Source organism: Cydia amplana, chromosome 3 (assembly GCF_948474715.1).
Source record: "Cydia amplana chromosome 3, ilCydAmpl1.1, whole genome shotgun sequence".
Lineage (NCBI taxonomy): Eukaryota > Metazoa > Arthropoda > Insecta > Lepidoptera > Tortricidae > Cydia > Cydia amplana.
In genome coordinates, this window is record NC_086071.1 from 15,349,320 (window position 1) to 15,363,461 (window position 14,142).

The 14,142-nt window shown below is 38.4% G+C and overlaps 1 protein-coding gene across 2 annotated transcripts in view; it reads left to right on the forward strand.

The window, feature by feature from the left end:
• The window catches only part of LOC134662779 (glycine receptor subunit alpha-1), a 48,701-nt gene that overhangs the window by 20,188 nt on the left and 14,371 nt on the right, over nt 1–14,142 (forward strand). For both annotated transcript variants that reach the window (XM_063519073.1, XM_063519074.1), the window contains 2 exons: nt 10,478–10,554; nt 12,658–12,757. In XM_063519073.1, coding sequence (XP_063375143.1) covers nt 10,478–10,554; nt 12,658–12,757 — 177 coding nt within the window. The remainder of the gene's footprint in view (nt 1–10,477; nt 10,555–12,657; nt 12,758–14,142) is intronic.

Genomic DNA, 14,142 nt, shown 5'->3' on the forward strand with positions numbered 1-14,142 from the left:
ACAAACATGGAAAATAGTTATAGGGTAAATATTATACTTTTTAAACGAGCAATTCTTAGCGAGCTATTCAAAATGATATTGACGCGACTTTATTGTTAAGAGAATAAGAGCGCGTCAAGGTAATTTTGAACACCTAGCCCGAGTAGCAACATCTGCTGCTGTGTGTACAAACACACAGAAAATGGGACAGGTGAAAAAAATGTAAAAGAATAAAACTTTCTAATTAACCTTCACGCACACACACACAATTTTTTCTTTCTTTGAATTGCTTAATTTCTCTAGCTATTACATTCATTAGGTACCTATTATTCTATTAGATTAGTCTTTACTTATAGCTGGAATCTAAATAAAATCAAATTGTTTGGCAGGTGCAATTTGCTCATAGTCTTCCTGCAGGCGCTCAAGTGGTTTGTGTACTTTCATCACCTGGCACTACTTTTCCCTAAAATAAAACGCCTGCCATTGTTATATTTGAATTAAATACATAATTAGCTATTATATCACACCAAACACAGAGATCTATAAATTCTTGATTGATTTTACAACCCCTTTGTTGCCCAACCACTCTCACATCCACCGCTAAACTGCTGCCAGGCGACCGGATTATGATAGTATGGCACATTAACTAGAGGGATTTCGTTGCTCTATAAATTGCATACCTTTTTCCGTGGCTAGCTCTTAGACCATTAACCTTCAGCTTACGAATTACGATTCCGGCTACCACGTGACAGGCATAGCCTAGTGTGGGGCTACTGGACATTATGTAGGTATTGTTAATAAGGTTTTTTCTTTTACATAAATATTATTCTTATTACAAGATTCTATTTAGTTTCACCTGTCCCGTTGTCTGTCTGTCTGTCGGTCTGTAATCAAATCTTGCACGTTAAATTTGATCCAATTCCCGGTTTCCGATTGAGCTGACATTTTGCATACAGGTATAAATCGGATGCCAATGCAATATTATTATGACATAGAGCTGATCTGATGATGGAGACAGGAGGTGGCCATAGGAACTCTGAGATGAAACAACGCAACCTAATTGTGTTAGGGGTTTTTAGAATTGTCTCGATGAGTATTAGTTGTCTGTCGTAAGAAAAGTATAGTCAGCGATAAAAGCTTGTACCATCATCTTCCTCGCGTTGTCCCGGCATTTTGCCACCGCTCATGGGAGCCTGGGGTCCGCTTGGCAACTAATCCCAGTAATTGGCGTAGGCACTAGTTTTTACGAAAGCGACTGCCATCTGACCTTCCAACCCAGAGGGTAAACTATTGGGATTGGGATTAGTCCGGTTTCCTCACGATGTTTTCCTTCACCGAAAAGCGACTGGTAAATATCAAATGATATTTCGTACATAAGTTCCGAAAAACTCATTGGTACGAGCCGGGGTTCGAACTCGCGACCTCCGGTTGAAAGTCGCACGCTCTTACCGCTAGGCCACCAGCGCTTCCCGATAAAAGCTTGTAACAAAAATGAAATTTTACCAAAAACATATTCTTAAGTACCTATATTATTCTTATTCTAACACCAAGAACTCCGCAAAACCTTCGTCCAATGACGCAAACACCCACGGCCACCTGCAGTGGGCACCTTGCAGCGATGGTATCTAATCGCTTTGATTCATGGGCCGACCTCGGTCACGACCTTCCTGGCTGAACACTTAAATTGTTTGCCCTTTGCGGCTGTGCTTGTTTGAACTAACATTCACGCTTTAGACTGGCTAAATTATGTCTATACTTCATTCCAAGTAGATTAAACTCCAGAAGGCAGGGATCGGAACCGGTTTTTTGCAAAAACTTCGGAATAACCATTATTTTTTTCGAAAATTTCTATACTCGAAATGTAGGACTCAGTTCTGTGTTTAGGTAACGACTTCGTATTGCCCAATAAAAAAAGAAATAATGAACAAAGAACGAAAAAATACCGTTTTCCTTCCCATACAAAAACTACCGGTAGATATCCGATCCCTGCTAGAAGGTCACAGGAACAGAGATTCTAAGCCTCTCCTGAGAGAATACAAATCAAATTTTAGACAGTGCCAGTAATGATAATGACATTTGATGGCTGGTCTTGCCTAGTGGGCAGTGAGCCTGCCTATGACGCGGATGGTCCCAGGTTCAAATCCTGGTAAAAGCATTTATTTGTGTGATGAAGCAAATATCCGTATATTTGCTCTTGAATCATGCTGGGTATTTCTGGCCATTTTCACTTAACTGGGTAGCATTAACTGCCGAGCAATCGTCTCAAAACTGAAGGTCAATGTCAAATCATTTTGTCAGGAATGTGACGATTTGAACTGTGAGGCATTGTATGCGCCTCTTTGAAAGAAAGTTATAAGTTGTTAAAGGACTGTCTCATTTCAAACATAGACAGAGATAATCATACTATCTTTGTCTTACACTAGTATTAGCATCCAAAAGAAAAGGATGAGTATAGTTTTTTTTTGTTCTTATTTACTGACAATTTGGTTTGACCAACTATAACTCCACCGAATGGGAAACTAGTTACAAAGAAAAACTACTTAATAGTCAAACAAAAAATACTTTCCAAATCCGTACTTTACTACGTTTCAATAAAACCATGATATGTAAGTAACTATAGTGTCATTAGCTTATGACGTCAATATATTAATTAACTGGCGTGTTAGCATGATATTTAAATGTTATTTTTGCGCGATGTCGTGTATTTAACCAATTTCTGGTGAAAATGAGAAAACTGGAAGTTATACGTGTTGTATCCGTTGTGTCGTGCACAGGTAGTCAACTAACTATAATTTTTCCATTAGTTCATTTTGAATCTTATTCCAATTTTACCATATTCCAAGCCGAAGTCAGGTCGCGATAGGGAGGATGCCGGATGAAATTAGTATTTTGTTGCTGACTTTTTAGAGTTTTTAGGTACTTACCTAAGTAGGTACCTCGAACTTTAAGATACGTCAAATATTTGCTAAAAATACATGAATCTAGTATTAAACTGGATTAGGCATGAGTGGTGGGGCTAACTGACAGAACGGGATAGTCTTATGTATCTTTCAGTAGGAGTAGCAGCGAAAGCGCTATTATTGTTTGTCCTTGTCACAGTCTCACTTTTTTTTATTCCCCACCGTAAATTACTATGCATGATTGGTCGAATTGATTTGTTGCCCACCATAACAAATAGATTCGACCAATCATAGCGTCGCATTGCGTATGTTTTGTCCCTCACGGAGGCACGTGTATAGACCACTTCTATAGGATGCTACCTTCTATGTAAAAATACGATACGGATCCACGGAAGAAAGAAAGAGCGCGCCGCGCTCTAAGGGGAAACGGCATGTGCCTGGATTAGTATGGGAACCTATGTCGCCAACACGCTGTCACAAAAATTGGCCATATTTTCTTATTTCGAAAGGGATTATGAACCCTCACCCATCACAATAATTTGAACCTTACAGTAAAGAAAATTATGTCGAAATTGCACTACGATTTTTATTTATTGTAAATAGTCATTTATGCTCTATCCCTTTTACACTTGCATGGCTTTTCCAAGAGTGAATGCGATAGGATAAAATATTCGACTATGACGTTGACATATGCGATAGGGATGTGCATGATTCGGTGTGATATCGATAAACGCTTATTAATAATTAGTGTAAGTACACGTAAACTACTCAGTTTTTTATATACTATATTTTCTGGCGAAGATTAGGTTACCTACTTACTTTTTAATAAAAAAATGCTCATATTGAAAGTAATCAAGCCACCAACTACGAATATAACTGTAAGCGAGTACCAATATATTAAAAACTGTTTAACCCTAGTCACAGGGCGGACACGCCATACATCAAAAATGATTTGCGTTTATATGTGTGCGCGGCACGTCTGTACACGCGTCAATGTGCATGTATGGGTAAGTCGCTTTACTGAGAGGACGCCAGAAGTCCGCCAGATTCATGTCTAGGCCAGTCGCAGGGCGAGGTAATGCGAGTCGGGGCGGGGCGGTGCGTGGCCGTTCTGTATGATAATACTATTACTTATACTGTGCCTCAGCACACCCCGCGTGATGTCCGCGTCCTCAGTTACGTGCTACACGTCGCTCAACCATCATCTTCCTTCTTCCTAGCGTTGTTCCGGCTATTTGCCACGGCCCGTGAGCCGACCTGCGTTACGGAGCCTGGGGTCTGCTTGGAAACTTATCACAAGAATTGGCGTAGGCACTCATTTTTAAGAAAGAGACTGTCATCTGACCTTCCAACTTCGAGAGGAGACTTTACACTAAAGCCCTATTCGAACAATGAGATACGTCAAATACTAAATATTGAAACGATATGGTAACAAGTGTCGGTGACGTTTCTTCAAACAAACACGTCACTTTTGACGCTGACAGATCCGATCCATATCGTTTCAATATCTAGTATTTGGCGCATCTCATTGTGCGAATACGAATGTAAGCCTTATTGGAAATAGTTCGGTTTCCTCACGATGTTTCTCTTCACCATACATAACTTCCGAAAAAAAAGGCCCGAAACATGTCGCCAATAGCGACTAAAAATTCAAGTGAGTGAAACCGTTGTCGTATACACAACTTCCGAAAAACTCGTACGAGGCGGGATTTGAACCCATGACTTCCGAACTCGTACTCTTACTCTTACCGCTAGACTACTAACGCTACGTAATGCATGCCACTCGATAAATATAGAAAATACGCCTTCCACAAAAAGAAAAATAAAATATTAAGAACATGTATCAACATAAACAAAACGAACTGTGTATTTATACAAACATCGAAATCGATAACTTTTTGATATGGTCCTCGCACTGTGGCCGAATAGCGCACCCGTACATGACTTTTACGCTAAGTAGATATCAACCTTATCTCATTTACATAAATTTTATTTTTGTACTAAACAATCCAAAAATCCTTGCGGAAACCGAAAATGTAAAAAAGATTGAAATATTACATGAAATAATACTTGCCGATGATATGACATGCCTCCATGTCTAATATTTTTTGTCCCGCTAGTGTTTTTACACTCCAAAATGGAGCAGCACGGCATATTGGTAATTATTTGTAATTTTAACTGGAATCGTTTTCACATCTGACATCTCATAAGCGCCATACTGAACTGACAACCAGGGCTTGTTAACGTTACCAATTCACATTATAAAGTAACGTTACTTAACGTTAAAATCATAAAAATACCTTATTACCGGTAGTAAATGGTAACGATACTTGATAACTTAACATTATTATAACGTTAGCTAGTTAACGTTAATTTTACCGGTAATTTTACTTTTTATTGCAGGGCTTGTTAACGTTACCCAATTCACATTATAAACTAACGTTACCAAACTAACGTTAACACTATCATTCTTTAAGCTGATATTTGCTTGTAATTTCATACACAATTTTAAGGCCAGTAGACCTTATTGACCATAAATACGGCAAGGCTTCTGTCAAATTGAAATAGAATCAGTCAAAATACATTAAAGATAATTATGTACGTTAGTAAAACTCAACTTTAATTCTAGTAGTTAGAGTTCATAGTCTTTTGTCATTATTCTTTATGTTTATCAAATGAAAGAGGTGGTATTCTACTTGTTTAAGATCTTTGTCCAATATGCATTGCGTCTCACTCTCTCATTAAGCAAAATGTGAGACGCAAATACACATTGGACCGAGATTGGACAGATAGAATACCACCCGGCTGTGTCGGAATATATTTGCCAAAATAAGAAGGTTGCAAAACGTCATAAATTAGTTTGTTAAATATGATGGTATAGCTAATTCGTTACTTGGTCGGTTTATATTAGGTACAGGCGTCTTTGATATAATATACGTCAAGATTATATAGGTTGGATAATGTCTTAATTTATTTTGTGAAATATGGAGGTGTTGCTGAAATGTAATTTAGTCGGATTATATTAAATGAGACACCTATTTATTGATGTTACTGCTTGCTTGTAAAAATGATTCAACTAAATTCGATTCGATTAAAGATAATTATGTAGGTACGTTAGTAAAACTAAACTTTAATTCTAGTAGTTAGAGTTCATAGTCTTATGTCATTATTCTTTATGTTAATCTAGAATGGTGAAACTTAAATTCTTATTTGAGATACTATTACATCCAATGTGAAATAATAATGATAATAATGTCCTAATTAGGGGTTTTCGTACAGAGGAACGAACATTTTATTATTTTTGCGCAACGATGCACGGTTTAGGAGATACAGCCCTATAAATATTTTTCTTTCTTTTTTTTCTTTTTTTGTGTTTTTAGGGTTCCGTACCCAAAGGGTAAAAACGGGACCCTATTACTAAGACTCCGCTGTCCGTCCGTCCGTCCGTCCGTCTGTCACCAGGCTGTATCTCACGAACCGAGATAGCTAGACAGTTGAAATTTTCACAGATGATGTATTTCTGTTGCCGCTATAACAACAAATACTAAAAACAGAATAAAATAAAGATTTAAGTGGGGCTCCCATACAACAAACGTGATTTTTGACCGAAGTTAAGCAACGTCGGGCGGAGTCAGTACTTGGATGGGTGACCGTTTATTTGCTTGTTTTGCTCTATTTTTTGTTGATGGTGCGGAACCCTCCGTGCGCGAGTCAGACTCGCACTTGGCCGGTTTTTTAAATATGACTTAGGAGTTTGTGACGTATTAAAAAATACTACTTACTAGATCTCGTTCAAACCAATTTTCGGTGGAAGTTTGCATGGTAATGTAATTTTTTTTTTAGTTTTAACATTCTTTTATATTAGAAGTTACAGGGGGGAGGGGGGACACACATTTTACCACTTTGGAAGTGTCTCTCGCGCAAACTATTCAGTTTAGAAAAAAATGATATTAGAAACCTCATTATCATTTTTAAGACCTATCCATAGATATTTTTTTCATCAAACACGTATGGGTTTGATGAAAAAAATATTTATGAGTTTCAGTTCTAAGACTTATTATAAGTATGGGAAACCCCCAAAATGTATTGTTTTTTTTTTTCTATTTTTGTGTGAAAATCTTAATGCGGTTCTCAGAATACATCTACTTACCAAGTTTCAACAGTATAGTTCTTATAGTTTCGGAAAAAAGTGGCTGTGACGTACGGACGGACAGACAGACATGACGAATCCATAAGGGTTCCGTTTTTTGCCATTTGGCTACGGAACCCTAAAAACGAATAAAAAGAAGAAAAAAAAGAGATAAAAATCTTTATAGGGCTGGATCTCCTAAACAGTGCTTCGTAGCGCAAAAATAATAATATTTTCGTTTCTCTTCAGAACCACACGCACTGAACAACCTATCACATTGGGACATTATTATTATTTCATTGCATGTTTGAGAAAAGCACCATACATGCCTAGCCGTGAAAAGGTCTTGGCGGCTTCGTATCACTCCCTGAAACGTATAATACGACATCCATGACGACTTTTATGACATACTGCATGGTCGCCATCTTGGATTCCAAAATGGTCATTTTCGAAATCTACACACCTGATTCAAATAAGGTGCATCTATATCTATTAATCCAACATCAACAACATATCTACTATCGAAATGTACTTTTGATAGTAGTAGTACGAAATGTAATCTGAAAGGAATCATTTTCATTTTTTTCATTTTCATTCCTGTAATGAGGAATCGACATTGATTCCAATTACTAGTAATTGTAATATTAGAAAAGGTGATTCCTGATTCCTTAACCATTTAAGGTACATTATAAGTGTACTTAGTAATTCGGTATTGTTTACAAAGTAATCTGGGAATCGGTAATCAGATTACAAAGTAATTTCGAGTAACCGTGGAACCAGAGGGCCTACCGCGAACCACGTTCGAAGTGTTGCCTCTCTATCGCACTTGTAAATTCGTACGTAAGTGTAACAGGGAGGCAACACGACCAAAGTGGTTCGCGGTAGGCCCTCAGGAATCAATTACGAAATGCCCATCTCTGCTTGAGAGTGAATGAACATTCGCTCGATTGTCAACGATGATGGCATCTATCAGTGAATCAAACGGTAAATACGCTGCTGTTAACGTTACCTACTAACGTTAAAAATGGTGTATCGATACCTTTGACTTAACGTTAGCTCAAATTGACAGCTGCTAACGTTACCATTTTGTTACCGGTAAAGAGTAGTATAACTAACGGTACTTGGTTTAACGTTAGTTAGAACTTAACGTTAAATCTGTCACCTTGTGGTAACGATACCAACTTTTTAACGGTATTTAAAGCCCTGCTGACAACGACTGACAGTAGCCTGCGGTGAAGTTTAGTGCAGCTAATCCTAATGATGACACACGCTATACACGTACGTTTCGCTTCTATTACTTCTTTGTTTTGTGTATGGATCGGATATGTCAGTGTCACAAGTTACGTTTTGGTTTGTTTTGACGTACGTATCTTAAATTTTGAAATACAAACAATACGATGGGTTTTTATTTACATTTTCGAATGTACCTAATTGACACAAATTATGGAGTACTTGATTCATCAAGTGGGTATAAGCATTAATAGTAGAAACTTATACTATGTACAGTAGTGCTTTAAAAAAACACGGAAAACTTTTTTCCCCAAGCTCGAAAGTTTACTAGTTCGGAAGTTTTTTATTATATCCTCTCAAAACTGAACGAAATTACACGAAGATTTCAAATTAAAAATAGCGCTGAGCTGAGCTAAAAATACCATGAGTCACTAACAGTGTCAAAACTGGCATATACGCTAACGTTATTTACTTTCTATAGGTACATCTCGCTCACACTAATATGCGAGTACGCGAGCGACGAGCGAGATGCATAGAAAGTAAGTTAAATACGTTCTCGATAGCGTTTATGTCAGTGCCAAACTGGTGGTAGCCACACTGGTTAGCGGTTACTTTTGTGTTTGAACTCTGGTATAACGGATCTGAAAATAGTGACATGGCGTGCAAGCTAAATTATCGATTGCGTCTACGTAATTTACTTTCTATACATCTCGCTCTCACTAATATGCGAGAACGAGCGAGATGCATAGAAAGTAAGTTAAGTACGTTCTCGATAGCGTTTATGTCAGTGCCAAACTGGTGGTAGCCACACTGGTTGTTACTTTTGTGTTTGAACTCTGGTATAACGGATCTGAAAATAGTGACATGGCGTGCAAGCCAAATAATCGATTGCATCGCCGTCGCCTTGGCCTGAAAGCCGTATTTCCCATGTCGGCTTCATACCTACGAGTTTAAGCATAACTTGGCAACTTTGCGAATAAGTTTCATTTATTTTTTTATACCACATCGGTGGCATACAAGCATACGGGCCGCCTGATGGTAAGCAGTCACCGTAGCCTATGGACGCCTGCAACTCCAGAGGTTTTACATGCGCGTTGCCGACCTTTCAAAAACCTGTACACTCCTTTTTTGAAGGACCCCATACTGTAGACCCTCGGGAAAACCTCGGAAGGGAGCTCATTGCACAGCCGGAGCGTCCGCGGGAGGAAATTCCTCTTAGGGTAACATTCCATTTCTGACCGCAGCTGCACTACCGGTACTGAACGCGTCGCTGTTACTGTCAATTTCCATAGTAAAATGAACAGTAGTGCAGCGGTTGGAAATGGACTGTCACCTTTAAACCGCACAACATCATAATCTAGTGGCTCTGTGAACTCTAGAACTCGGTAATCGGCCTCCGCCATTTTGAAAAAATCCTAAAACTGAACGACAAAAGTACCTCATCATCATCTTCCTCGCGTTGTCCCGGCATTTTGCCACGGCTCATTCCGAGTCTCTAAATAAATAAATAATAATATATTATGTATTTTATTTAACACAATACCTTCCAAGTTTATGAATTAGATTGTTTGCCTAACATTTACCGACTCAACGTAATCAAAGAAGTTTTCAGAGAACATTTAAATTGTTGTTTAATGTTTGTAACACATTATTTTACAAACCCCAATTTGTTCCTTAACATAATTTCATTACGTTCTTTCTTGTTATTTAACTCCTGTAGGTATTTACCGACGGGATTATCCACATATCCATACGTGTTTCACCACTTTCACCTTATGGGTTATCCCTCTGTACCTGTCAATTTGATTTATAAAATGAGTGACGGATTGGTCGTCATATTCACGGCAAAAATGTGGCGGCGAACATCACTCTTTTTATCAAGGACATTGACAGATACAGCGGCGACTTCAGCGCCGCAGCAGTAATATCGCAACAGTAATGCAGTTGACGTCGGAATGTCACGTAAAAGCTGCTGCAGTCGCCATCCCAATGTTACCTGAAGTGTCGCCGATCGTTCGCATGTCTGTCAGGCCAATTCGAACGTGCGTCTGACATCTAGGTAACCGTTCATATCGCTCTGATTTATCCGTACATGTATTAGTGCAAGCGAGACGCCTGCGCGAATGACAGTAAACTGATAAATGATTCAAATATCGGTTTGATAGATTGACTTGACAGTGCACGTTCGGATTGGCCTGAATGTCAATATTAATTAAACTTATTTATACCATTGTTTCAGGCTGTGCAATGACGCTGTGTCAAAAAGAAACCACACGCTCAAGCCACGGGTCGTTCTTCCGGAGAACTATGTCAAAGGTACAGATTCAATGAGGCCGATTCTGATTTGACAGTTTATTTTTGGATTTCATTAGGTACCTATGGGTGTACTTCCGTTTGGCCCAAATACATTTCGCCAAATTTCACTTCCCAACAAACTTATCGCAATAGTTTCATTTCCCAAAGGAACCTTTAGGAAAGTTACACTTCGCATATAACTTAGTTGACCGGTTAAATACGTGCCTTTTAAAATTGGAATTTTACGGTTACCATTCAGTACCCCGAACCATGAGTCACTGACAGTGTCAATACTGACATATACGTAACCATGTAATTTACTTTCTATAGTACTCGCACTAATATGTCAGTAAGAGCGAAATGCATAGAATTCATGGTTCAAGAAATTACATCCGTTTGCGTAAAACATAACCAAAATGATAAAAAAACCAAGGTCGGGATAAAGTATTTCAAATGAAAGCAAAAATAAAAATATTGCAGGCCCTCTATTGGTATGTAAATTGTATGCCATGTAATATTTTGGGACATGCAAGTTATGCTTAATGATACATTTGACTAAATAATAGTTGGTAAAATGAAACTTGACCAAGTAATTATTTGCTAAACAATAACTTGCCAAAAAAGACTATTGCTAACTGAAAAATTGCGATAAGTTGTTTTGCCAAACATTTTTTTGGGAAATGATAATTTGGGAAACATAGTTTGGGATGTGATACTTTGGGGAACGTTTTTGGCCCATTCATTAGTAAACCGTACCTATCACACGACGCTGATTGCATTTCGCGCACACTAATTCGCGCAGGAATCAGAATCGTGTCATCTCGCTCGCACTTACTAATTAAGTAATTACTTATCGCAATGAATGATGGTTCCTATGATATATCCTTTAGGTAAGTGTGTTTTAGAAGGGGGTAATTAAAAAAATAATTGATTTATAATAAAACATTATTTTTATTACTTGAATGTTACATTTCTAAACAAATTAACGTGATAATCTTCAAAAAACGGCAACAATAATTTTACGAGACGGCTACTCTATAAAAAATAAACTGTCATAAGGACTGGGGCCCGTTTCTCAAAAGCTTGTTACTCGCTCGGAAAACATAATAACTCGGAAATGCGCGTTTTCCCAGAGATAAGACCTAGCTAGATCGATTTTTCGCCCCCGAAAACCCCTACATACCAAATTTCATCGAAATCGTAAGAGCCGTTTCTGAGATCCCCGAAATATATATATATACAAGTGGAAGTCCCTTTCTAACAAAAACTGTTAAAAAAGTGACATCCGCTTGTATTACAAGTTACAAGCTTTTGAGAAACGGGCCCCTGATGGGACTTATGACAGTTTATTCCATGCGAGAGTTATAATGTTACTAGTCCAGGGGCCGATTGCATAACAAACTACAACTAATATTACAAGCAGAACTCCTTTTCTAATTTCACTTATTAAATAAGGAGTTCAGCTTATAATATTAGTTGTAGTTTGCTATGCAATCGGCCCCAGGTCGTGTCAAAACAAAATGAAAATCTTAACAAATACGAGTAAGTAGTTAAATCAGAATCGGCCATGTATTCGTACATTTAAAAGCGATAGGATAGTATGACCTTGACATTAAACGACTTTTACAGTAAATAACGCAACACTATTTTTAACTTTCTGACTCAGGCCTGAGACAAAATGTACATTACAATGTACATATTCGTTGCAATCTAATTTGAACCTTTCATGAATCAAATAAAGAAGCATTTCTTTTGTTTCATTGCTTTATAAAACAAACGAAATTCGTTCTTATTTACTTATAAAATAAGGTTCACATTAAAAATGTGAAAACTTTACATGGTGGGTCTTACGAGATCATAGACTAGGAATCCTCTAGACGGAGTTTAAAGCAATTATTTCATGAAACCGATGCTGCCAAAACTACTGGGGTGCGGGGGACGAGGTGAGCGAGTCCCGTGCCGTGATTGGTCCGTTCAAAGACACGGACGTCACACAAAGACACTTTGACTCAAAAATGGAATAAACTACCGTATATTTGTGGCAGAGAGGGTAGCGCTACTATGCTCAGTCTGGAGGATGTCTTGTCTTTGTACGAGGTTAAAGGTTTTCATTTAATTTAACAGAAGTGCGACCTCCTGCTCGAAAAGGACAACCTGTGACAGTAGAATTCAGCATATACGTAGTGGACGTCAACTCTATCAACGTGGAAGACATGGATTTTAGGTAAGCCCAACTAACTACAATAACTATCGGCCTGGCCACGACATTGGGCGACGGGCTTCGGCTAATGGCTCCTCTACACGATGGGCCAACTCCGGCCACTCCAAGGGACGCATTTATGCGTTAGAGGGAGCAAGTGATATTGCTATCTCATTCTACCGCATGACTGCGTCCCTTGGAGTGGCCGGCGTTGGCTCATCGTGTAGAGGAGCCATTAAGGACGACTCACGTTAGACCGGGCCGTGTCCGGGCGTCATCCTTAAGGCGACAACCATGTTTTATGATTGTATTTTGATCAACATTTTGTTCAATCGACGTTCATTAAAAAGATTTAGCATATCACACTTTAACTGGTCCACACTTTATTTTCAGTATACATATTTATAAGCATTCCATAATTGTTAAATACCTAATCCAAGCGAACGTAACAATTAAGAAAATATTAAATTTACTCCTCGACTTAATATAAATGCATATAGGTACTTAGATAACACACAAATAAATGCCTTTGCCTTGCCTTGCCACTATACCACAAATTCATTTTTTTTTTAATCGGTACTGGTCAATAACGTACCGGAAAACGGGTGTTCCGGAAACCCTGTGTAAATTGTGAGTAACTTTTACATCATAAAACTTTTAGTAGAGGGTTTGAACGTAGGAAAAGAAACCGGCCAAGTGCGAGTCGGACTCGCGTTCCAAGGGTTCCGTACATTAAGTCCGACTTACACTTGACTGCACATTTCTAATAGATTTTTCCTGTCATCTATAGGTAAAGAACTAATTTGTTTTTTTTTTTCAAAATTGTAGACCCAGTAGTTTCGGAGATAAGGGGGGATTGTCATTTTTTGCCCATTTTCTTGAATAAGGCAGTTGTCCCACCGCAAGCGTTGAGCTATAAGCGAGTAGAACGATAAACTAGAAACGAGTGTGCGAGCGGCGAGAAGCGAGTGTTAGCTTCAATAGTTTTGTCGCTCGGCTATAGGCGAGTGTTCGAGTGCGACGGGCTATTGGTCTCGCCGCTTGAGTTCAACTACCAAGCGAACATCGCCGAGCGAGTACCGCTGAGCTAGTTTTATCTCATCGCTCTTATCTCGGCGACAAACTAGTAGAGCGACTGTTCTCGCCGGCAGTGTGAACAGCCAGCGATGAACTATAAATATATGTATCTCTTTTACTAACACAGGATCCCTATCTTTTGTTCATTTCTTGGGCGAGAAAATCGCCGATAGCTAATCGCTTACTCGCTCTTGGTGGGATAACTGCCTAACTGCTAAACTATTTATCCCAAAATTATAAAAAAAATAATTTGAGATTCTTACAATGAGCTCTTTCATATGATATGTAACACGATATAGTTTGAAAACTTTATTTTTTAATTTTCTCATTTA